The following is a 10,688-nucleotide window of genomic DNA, read 5'->3' as shown; positions in this document are numbered from 1 at the left end:
CTAGATTGTTTGCTATTGCTGACAAAAGTTAGTTTCAGTTTTTAATGGCTGTTTGAAGAAAAGCGGATAAACCATTTATCTTGACCCATTGACTATGTTCAAAGAACCATTTAAAATCAAGTTGGAAAATAGTGAACTTCTCCTTTGTAAGCTCTGATTCAATATTGACTTATTGAATTCATGTGACTGTGTCTACCATTACTGCACGTAAGAAACCACACTACCATTTATAGATTTATAAACTGCTATTTTTGCACATTGAGATGTGCGGGGGTAATTATCACTATTTTTCATTGACAACATAGATGAAAAGTACTCTATGCCTGAAGTTGTATTGCTTTATTCCAGTGTATAAAATAATTATTCTCATGTATTGTATGTTGGATGTAACTGTGGTAAGTTCCTGAACATCAAAAACCGTTAATTAAAAAACACATTTAGTAAACCAAAAGTGAACAACTTGAAAAGGCCTTTGTTTAGGGACTCCATGAAACTGTTAACATTAGAATTGCTGCCCATCAGTGGTCAATCACTTACTAACTGATAACAAAATGGGGCAAGTGTCAGCAGATTCACTTGGCATAACAAAATGTGTACTTGTGCAGAAGTCCATCTGAGTAGTCTGGGAATTGCAACCTTTTACTATTGATTCTCCAATGGAGAAATTTGATAACTTTGACGACTCTGCGACTCCACACCTCAAAAGGAGATATGTTACAACAAGATTTGCAAGTTCGTCTATCCCTGGGCCAGTGCTGCAAAGGTATGTTAATTAACCCTTTTTGGTACATCTCAGCTTTTTTGCCTACAGAGCCCACTAGAACTATTGGCCCACTTGGTAAGCATGGCAAACATGGTTAAGTAAAATAAATGTTTACTTCAGATTATTCTCCAGATGGTTATCAAGATCAAGTACAAAGTCTATTTATCAAATGCACCGAATAACAGTGTCATTCTGAACAATGAAATTCTTGTGTTATGGCACACAACAAAAACAAAGTAAAAATGAACTAGTGTGTGTAAGGGGTGTAGGTTTACAAGCAAAAAACAGAGTTGAAATAATGCTAATATAAATTGTTTTGTTTAGATAAAGTGTTTGGTCCTTTCTTGTAGAATCTCTTTTTCAGCTCACCCCACATCTTTAAAAGGGTTTAGGTCAGGGGACTGGGATATCCATTGCAAAGGTTTGATTCAGTAGTCAGTACAAAAATGGTTGTGGATCTGAAGAAATATTTTCTATCATTGTCCTGGTGGAAGATCCAAGGATGACCCAGTTGAAGGCTCTGGACAGAGGCAGACAAATTTTGCCCTAAAATCTTCTGGTACCTGACAGGATTCATTATGTTATGAATCCTAACCTCAGGGCCTTTGGAACCAAAACGTCATCAAAAAAACACATATCCACCAACACACTTTATGTTAGGGAGTAGGTTATTTTCTGCATGACCATCCCCTTTTATGCCATACTCACCTCTAGTGTTTGTGTCCAAAAAGCTCTAACTAACTAACCTGGTCCCAAATATATTTTAGGGTACTTTCTTTTCTTTTTAAGGGGTTAAGCACGATTGCATGATTCCATTCAGTGTATTCCCTATTCAGTGCTTGTTTTCTTACATTGATTTAAATGTGTCAAATTTCAGCAACAAGGAAATAACAGAGGGATTTCACCTGTGCCATCCGCCATTGCTTGTTTGAAGTGTGCAACAATACATAGAAAATATAAACTGATAGTTTTGACTAACAAGAGCAGAACTACTCAGAATTTGTGCATCACATAAACATGTCCATATGGTAATGACTTGACAGACAGCTTTAATTTTTTTGAACGAGGACCACGTTATAAATGTGGACCATCTATGTCACAGTTGTGTTTGAGTTGGTCAGATTTTTTGTGTCCACCATCTTTAGGACCAATCACTCTGGGGTAACCATTGACCTATAGAACTAAACTCATAAAACAATACATAGTCCAAGTTTGCTCAGGTAATTGCTCCTGATACAAAGGGATATTGACAAGGCAAAATTATTTTATTGTAAACCACATTTTGAATCCTAGAAATTTTTTCACACAACTTAAATTAGCAAAACATCCCTCCTTTGCTCGCTAGCAGTAGCTAATCCCATTACAGGCAAAACTAGCTGGCTAACTCAGAATGTTCTGACATAAACAGCTAGCTTAACCTTTTAGTTATAATTTTATAGATATGCTGCCACTAAATTACGAGTGACTGTCATCGTCAACAGTCTATAGATCAACCTCTTTGTAATGATACTTTAGCTGTGTAGAGGCTATATTTGCAGCTGAAACAGGTGCAGATTACATCACGCTAAGTGTCGCAGCAGTAACAGGCAGCTGGCATCATGAAATCTTGTGATAAGTTAGTAGCTGCTAGGTAGCATTATCAACGGTAGTTAGCTAACTGGTGTAATGTATTAACTTTGTATTTGCTGCATCTCTTTCATATGAGTTGCTGGATTTGCTACGTCAGCAAGTTGAGCAAATCATGCTAGCTTTCATGACATTGTCAAAAGTAAATACTAATCATTGGTGTACTCCTTAATTGTAAAATTTCACAACTATGACTTGCTTTTTCAAAAATGTCAACATTATTTAACTTATATGAAAATGTATTGTTTTGGATTCATATAATTTCAGCCTATGTTAAGAAATTGATATTATGGTCCTAAATGGGAAATATCTCACAAGAAAAAAGACAAGAAAAAAAAGTGAAACACTATAATAGTCCATAATATTAACTGTCTTCTGGTTATTGATTCTTGTAATTATAGAATTGCAGTAAAAATCTTACATAAGGCCCCTTTAATGAATCTTAATAGTGGAGATGGGTTTTTTCAGGCATGAACATACAAAAGCTAGACCACATCCGATTTGGGTCATAAGAATTTGTAGGGGTGCCAGTAATTTTGACCTAAGGGTTTCTGTGAAGAGACCATATAATTTTATAATGATTTATTTATTCTTTGAACATTTTAACCTATATTTCTGGAAATATTTCTGTCATATTTTCAATGTTACATTTTTTTATTACCATTATTGCTTCTCTTTACCAAGGGTATCAATAGTTCTAGAGGCCAAGGTACATAAGAAATGTTGTACAATGATTATACATTTCTTAGAAGGATCTACACATGTCCATTGTTTCAATGCTAAAATCAACAAGGCTACAGGTATTCGTATGATCATTTGCATGCATACAAACATAACGCCAACAAGGAAAGTACCCAGAAAGTTATTCATTATGAGAACAAAGGGGCCAGACATCTTTGTTTATTTATTACACAACACACAGCATTTGAAAGGACTTTGTCTTTCTGTTTAGTTTGCTAACCAACGTTCCCAGTACAGTCAAAAACAAGATTTACCTATATTAGGGAGAATATTTCTACTTCTACTCGTCAAAGCAATTAATGCTTTGACAATAATAGGTTAATGACTGTTAAGCAGGTAAAATAGGGGTGGGCTCTAGGCCAATCTTTTGACCAGTCAGGTATTGGTACAGAAAATTCTTAAATTGATTTGACAACACAAACTGTGAATTTTCAGAGTCAAAAGCAACTCAGGGAAATTCAATAAGTTGAAGAAGCAAAACTAAGAAATAATAACAGCAAAGGAAACAGACCAAAAACAAACAAACGAAGGAGGCTAACAGTAAAAGGATGGGAGAATGTCCACTGTCCAAGCAAATAAATTATTATAAAGGCCATTATCTTCCATTCCCCTCTCATCTGCCTGTTACAATCAAATCCCTGTGCCACTAATCTAACTGCTAAAAACAATAAGCACTGATCATGGCTGTTCCCTTATTATGTATGTAATAACAGGTTATCTACAGGTGTATGTACACCCTGTGGTGTCTTACCTAGCCCGTTTGTAGATATAATATATATTCCACTAATGCAAACATTATAGTTTGAGTTTAAATAATGACTCAGCATCAAGGATTTTGGCTTGGGAAACCTCATGAAACTGGTTGAGAGAAAGCAGTGTGCAAATCAGTAATCAAGGCAAAGGTAGCCTATGAAATATATTTTCTTTTGTCTAACACTTTTTTGGATGCAACATGATTCCACATGTGCTACTTCAAAGTTTTCATGTCTTCACTATTATTCTACAGTGTGGAAAATAGTAAAACTAAAGAAATCCACTTTTGAGTAGTATTCCATATACACTACTGATCGAAGGTTTTAGTACACCTAAATTTTTCAAAATCTTATAGTTTATACATAAAAGCAAGTAGCAAAGACTAGAAGATAAAGTGGAACAACGTAACATCACAACATAACATCCAAAATACAGTACATAGGCAAAGAAAACAGTATCTCATTAATGCATTCTGTAATGTAAGCATTTCATTTTGAAGTAGTGATATTTGAAATGTTGACTGTATTCATCACACGCACGCACACACGCACAAAAAGTCTTCTACCATATTCAAGCATTTTCCCATTGTAGGCCAATGGATGAAAATCTAGATGTATTTATTTTTTGCCATGTGACTACCAAGGTGCCCCAAGAGTTTGTGTGCACACTTGTGTGTATGTACGTTTGCACGCGTGTGCATGTGTGTGGTGGAATACAGTAAAAATTTCACTACTTTTCTTCAAAATGAAATGCTTACATTACAGAATGCATGGTTATACACTCACCTAAAGGATTATTAGGAACACCATACTAATACTGTGTTTGACCCCCTTTCGCCTTTAGAACTGCCTTAATTCTACGTGGCATTGATTCAACAAGGTGCTGAAAGCATTCTTTAGAAATGTTGGCCCATTTTGATAGGATAGCATCTTGCAGTTGGAGATTTGTGGGATGCACATCCAGGGCACGAAGGGCAGAAACAATTCTCAGGTAGGCCGTGGCATTTAAACGATGCCCAATTGGCACTAAGGGGCCTAAAGTGTGCCAAGAAAACATCCGCCACACCATTATACCACCACCACCAGCCTGCACAGTGGTAACAAGGCATGATGGATCCATGTTCTCATTCTGTTTACACCAAATTTTGACTCTACCATCTGAATGTCTCAACAGAAATCGAGACTCAGACTAGGCAACATTCTTCCAGACTTCAACTGTCCAATTTTGGTGAGCTTGTGCAAATTGTAGCCTCTTTTTCCTATTTGTAGTGGAGATGAGTGGTACCCGGTGGGGTCTTCTGCTGTTGTAGCCCATCCGCCTCAAGGATGTGCGTGTTGTGGCTTCACAAATGCTTTGCTGCATACCTCGGGTTGTAACAAGTGGTTATTTCAGTCAAAGTTGCTCTTCTATCAGCTTGAATCAGTCGGCCCATTCTCCTCTGACCTCTAGCATCAACAAACAACAAAAAGGAGCCAAACAATATGTGATAATAAATGGCTTCATATGATCAAAATCAATGCCAAAATTTCACAATTTCTGCCAGGATATGCAAACTTATGAGCACAAATATATATATATATATATATATATATATATACACTCACCTAAATGATTATTAGGAACACCTGTTCAATTTCTCATTAATGCAATTATCTAATCAACCAATCACATGGCAGATGCTTCAATGCATTTAGAGGGGAGGTCCTGGTAAAGACAATCTCATGAACTCCAAACTGAATGTCAGAATGGGAAAGAAAGGTGATTTAAGCAATTTTGAGCGTGGCATGGTTGTTGGTGCCAGACGGGCCGGTCTGAGTATTTCACAATCTGCTCAGTTACTGGGATTTTTCACGCACAACCATTTCTAGGGTTTACTAAGAATGGTGTGAAAAGGGAAAAACATCCAGTATACAGCAGTCCTGTGGGCGAAAATGCCTTGTTGATGCTAGAGGTCAGAGGAGAATGGGCCGACTGATTCAAGCTGATAGAAGAGCAACTTTGACTGAAATAACCACTTGTTACAACCGAGGTATGCAGCAAAGCATTTGTGAAGCCACAACACGCACAACCTTGAGGCGGATGGGCTACAACAGCAGAAGACCCCACCGGGTACCACTCATCTCCACTACAAATAGGAAAAAGAGGCTACAATTTTCACAAGCTCACCAAAATTGGACAGTTGAAGACTGGAAGAATGTTGCCTGGTCTGATGAGTCTCGATTTCTGTTGAGACATTCAGATGCTAGAGTCAGAATTTGGCGTAAACAGAATGAGAACATGGATCCATCATGCCTTGTTACCACTGTGCAGGCTGCTGGTGGTGGTGTAATGGAGTGGGGGATGTTTTCTTGGCACACTTTAGCCCCCTTAGTGTCAATTGGGCATTGTGTAAATGCCACGGCCTACCTGAGCATTGTTTCTGACCATGTCCATCCCTTTATGACTACCATGTACCCATCCTTTGATGGCTACTTCCAGCAGGATAATGCACCATGTCACAAAGCTCGAATCATTTCAAATTGGTTTCTTGAACATGACAATGAGTTCACTGTACTGAAATGGCCCCCACAGTCACCAGATCTCAAACCAATACAGCATCTTTGGGATGTGGTGGAATGGGAGCTTCGTGCCCTGGATGTACATCCCACAAATCTCCATCAACTGCATGATGCTATCCTATCAATATGGGCCAACATCTCTAAAGAATGCTTTCAGCACCGTGTTGAATCAATGCCACGTAGAATTAAGGTAGTTCTGAAGGCGAAAGGGGGTCAAACATAGTATTAGTATGGTATTCCTAATAATCCTTTACGTGAGTGTAAATAGTCAATGAGTTTGTTTGCTCTCACGTGGATGCACTGAGCAGGCTAGATACTGAGCCAAGAGGAGCAGAAAATAACTGTCAAAAGACCTGCGGAACAAGGTAATCAAACTTTATTAAGATGGAAAAGGATATAAGAAGTCATCAAAAGCCTTGCAAATGCCAGTAAGTACTGTTCAATCACTTATTAAGAAGTGGAAAATTCAGGGATCTCTTGATACCAATTCAAGGTCAGGTAGACCAAGAAAGATTTCAGCCAAAACTGCCAGAAGAATTGTTCGGGATACAAAGAAAAACCCACAGGTAACCTCAGGAGAAATACAGGCTGCTCTCGAAAAAGACAGTGTGGTTGATTCAAGGAGCACAATACAATGATACTTGAACAAAAATGAGCTGCCTGGTCCAGTTGCCAGAAAGAAGCCTTTACTGCACCAATGCCACAAAAAAGCCTGGTTACAATATGCCTGACAACACGTTGACAAGCCCCACAGCTTCTGGCACACTGTAATTTCTAGTGATGAGACCAAAATAAAACTATATGGTCACAACCATAAGTGCTATGTTTGGAGAGGGCTCAAGAAGGCCTGTAGTGAATAGAATACCTTCCCCACTGTGAAGCATGGTGTTGGCTCACTGATGTTTTTGTGGTGTGTGAGCTCTAAAGGCACGGGTAATCTAGTGAAAACCTATGGCATGATGAATGAAGGATGTTATCAGAAAATGCTGGCAGACAATTTGCATTCTTCTGCAGGAATGCTGAGCATGGGACACTCCTGGACTTTCCAGCACAACAGTGACCTTAAGCTCAAGGCCAAATTGACCCTCCAGTGCTTACAGCAGAAAGAGGTGAAGGTTCTGGAGTGGCCATCATCTTCCTGACCTTAATATTATTGAGCCACTCTGGGGAGATCTCAAACTTGCAGTTCATGCAAGATGAACAAAGAATTTGCATGACCTGGAGGCATTTTGACAAGACGAATGGGAAGCTATACCACCAACAAGAATTCAGGGCCTCATAGACAACTATTACAAAAGACTGCATGCTGTCATTGATGCTAAAGGGGGCAATATACAGTATTAAGAACTAAGGGTATGTATACCTTTGAACAGGGGGAAGCTTTTTTTTTTTCTTTGTTGCCATGTTTTGTTTTATGATTGTGCCATTCTGTTATGACCTACAGTTGAATATGAATCCCATAAGAAATAAAAGTGTGTTTTGCCTACTCACTCACACCATAATGCTTGACAGATGGAGTCAAGCACTACTCTAGCATCTTTTCATTGGTCTGTGTCTCACAATTTCTGTTCTTTGGGATCCAAGCACATCAAACGTAATTTTGTCTGTCCATAACTGTGATGGCTGCTCTGCGTGGCGCTGCGTGCTCCCTCCCTCTCCGGCACTCCACCTCACCAGTGTTCTAACTGCCATCTGGAGCAGACGGCAGTAGCGCACCCTTCACACCCACACACACGTTTTCAGTTAGCAGTTATGTCTATTTAGGTTTCTCATTTTCACACTCACCTCACAGGTGATTGTGTCTTTATTGTATGTGTGCCTTTTTGTGATAAAGTCAAAGTACTGTCGGTGTTGTTTTGTTACTTTCGTTGTTACCTCTCCATTACGCACTCGCTATCCTTGCACTTCACAGAATAACCAGTCCCCATAGAGGCACTCATTTTTGTTTTATCGATCTGTTTATTTGTTTGCAGTTTGTCTTTGTGTTTTCCCTGCTCTACCCCAGTTGAGATGAGTCAGGGTGGGTGTGAGGAGGGGGCTGGAGTCCCAGGTTGTGTGCCAGAGCTAGAGGATAGACTCCGTGCCATGGAGGGACAGATCGGCAGATGGGTAACAGCGGTTGGTGAGATGATGTCGCACATGGCAGCACGGTCGGGAAGGGATAGCCCGATTGAGCCAGCTGGTGCCTCTCGTTATCAGCCGTGTGGAGACTAGCCACGCCCAGGAAAGAGAACTTCGCAGAGCCTTGCCTGAAAAATAGGATGGTATTCCGGAGAGTTGTCATGGTTTCCTTCTCCAATGTGAATTGTATTTTGGAGACGAACATTATACAGATTACCAGAAGGTGACCACAGTGATCACTCTCTTAACTGGGCATATCCTCGAATGGGTAATGGCGCTATGGGACAGCAGGTCTGGGGAATTTAGGTTATTTCCCGGTTTCATCGCTCAGTTCCGAGCCATGTTTGACCAACCCGCAGAGGGGTGGCGGGATGGGAGTGAGTGGTTTATGCGCCTTAGGCAGGGAACAAGCACGGCCTTGGAGTTTGCCCTGTCATTCCGGACGGTGGCGACGTCAAGTGGCTGGAATGAGCCAGCTCTGAAGACGGCTTTTCGCAGCGGACTGAACTGAGGTCCAGATGGAGCTGGCGTGTGTCAGCAATTCCATGCCGCTGAATGTCTACATCGCTCGGGCTATTGCCATCGACAGGCAGCTCCGGGACCAGGATGGTTTGGCGCCCCTTGCCCATCTCCCTTCCTCTTGGGTGGAGTCAGAACCTGAGCATATGGAACTGGGAATTAAGAGGCTCACCGCACAGGAAAGAGAATGACAGAGTCAGCGGGGTCTGTGCCTGTTCTGCAGTGAGAAGAGGCACTTCCAGAAAGGGTGTGCCTCGGCCCTAGCGCAGGACAGGAAGGGGGTTAGTAGCCTGGCATCGCTGGCAGGCACAGTAGGTGCCTTGCGTTTGCATAACATAACAAGCCCTTTCTGTTGCTCAGTGGTGTTTTCTGGAGGCTTTCTCTCTCATACATCCACAGCCCTGATTGACTCCAGAGCTGTGGGGAACTTCATTGACTGTTCCCTGGTCTCTGCTATCGGGCTGCTGTTGCACAATTTGAGGTCCTCCAGGCTCTAGATGGATGTCCCGTGGTGTTCCATTACCCACATGATCCCCCCGCTCACTCTCACCATCAACGGCTGCCATCGAGAGAGACTGGAACTGATGGTGATGTCATCCATACACCCCATCATCCTGGGTCTTCCGTGGCTCCAGAGACACAACCCCAACATCGTCTGGAGCAAGCAGACGATCCTGGGATGGTCCCCGGAGTGCCAGAAGACCTGCCTAACCATCACATTACGTAAGGCATCCAGATGGAGGAGCTGAGGGTGTAGTCGGTGAGATTCTGGCCAGTCCCAAAGATCATCAAGGAACTGCAGAGCTTCATTGGGTTTGCCGACTTCTACCGCCAGTTCATCAGGGGATTCTGCACCATCGCTGCACCACTCACATCACTGCTGGAAGGCCAATCACAGTGCCTCCACTGGACCCTGGAAGTAGAGAAGGCCTTCCTCCACCTGAAGGGCAGATTCACCACCGCTCCCCTTCACAGTTGAGGTGGATGCGTCCGAGGCCGGGGTGGGGGCGGTCCTCTCCCAGCCGCATGGGACTCCTCCAAGGCTCCACCCCTGTGCATACTTATCCAGGACACTGACTGCTGCAGAGAGGAACTACAATGTGGGTGACCGTGAGCTACTGGGTGGTGGAGCTGGCACTAGAGGAATGGAGCCACTGGCCCAAGGGTGCCCGTGGGCCGTTCACAGTCCTGAATGGCTCCAGCAGGCAAGCTCCACACCTTACCAGTACCTCAGTGACCCTGGTCCCACCTCTTTGTGGACTTTGTGATGGAGGTAGCTGGGGGTCCAGCATACAAGGTTGAGGCAATTCTGGACTTCCAGCTATGGCGGGGCCGGGTCCAGTACCTGATGGACTTGGCAGGATATGGATCCTAGGAACAGAGCTGGGTCCGGGCGGTGGACATCTGTGATCCCTCCCTGACAGCCGGAATCCATGCCTGCCGTCCGGATCGGCCTGTTTCACACCCTCGGGTGCGCCCAGGTCATCGTGGTGAGGAGACGCACATGGGGGGGGTACTATGACGGCTGCGCTGTGTGGCGCTATGTGCTCTCTCCCTCTCCGGGCACTCCACCTCACTGGTGTACTAACAGCCGGCTAGAGCAGATG

General features: G+C 42.5%; 1 protein-coding gene across 4 annotated transcripts in view; it reads left to right on the top strand.

Moving 5' to 3' along the window:
- The first annotated feature begins 563 nt into the window (after nt 1-563).
- gramd2b (GRAM domain containing 2B) overlaps nt 564-10,688 on the top strand; it is a 29,757-nt gene continuing 19,632 nt past the window's right edge. For 2 of the 4 annotated variants that reach the window (XM_013136584.4, XM_013136587.3), the window contains exon 1: nt 566-763. In XM_013136584.4, the coding sequence (XP_012992038.2) occupies nt 657-763 (107 nt within the window). In that variant the 5' untranslated portion in view covers nt 566-656. Of the gene's footprint in view, nt 764-10,688 lie in introns of all 4 variants that reach the window. The other 2 variants (XM_013136586.4, XM_013136585.4) reach the window with 2 other exon arrangements.

The sequence above is a fragment of the Esox lucius genome, chromosome 13, assembly GCF_011004845.1.
Source record: "Esox lucius isolate fEsoLuc1 chromosome 13, fEsoLuc1.pri, whole genome shotgun sequence".
Taxonomy (NCBI): Eukaryota; Metazoa; Chordata; class Actinopteri; order Esociformes; family Esocidae; genus Esox; species Esox lucius.
The sequence above is the reverse complement of the archived record's forward strand: the minus strand, read 5'-3'. Positions and strand labels throughout refer to the sequence as shown.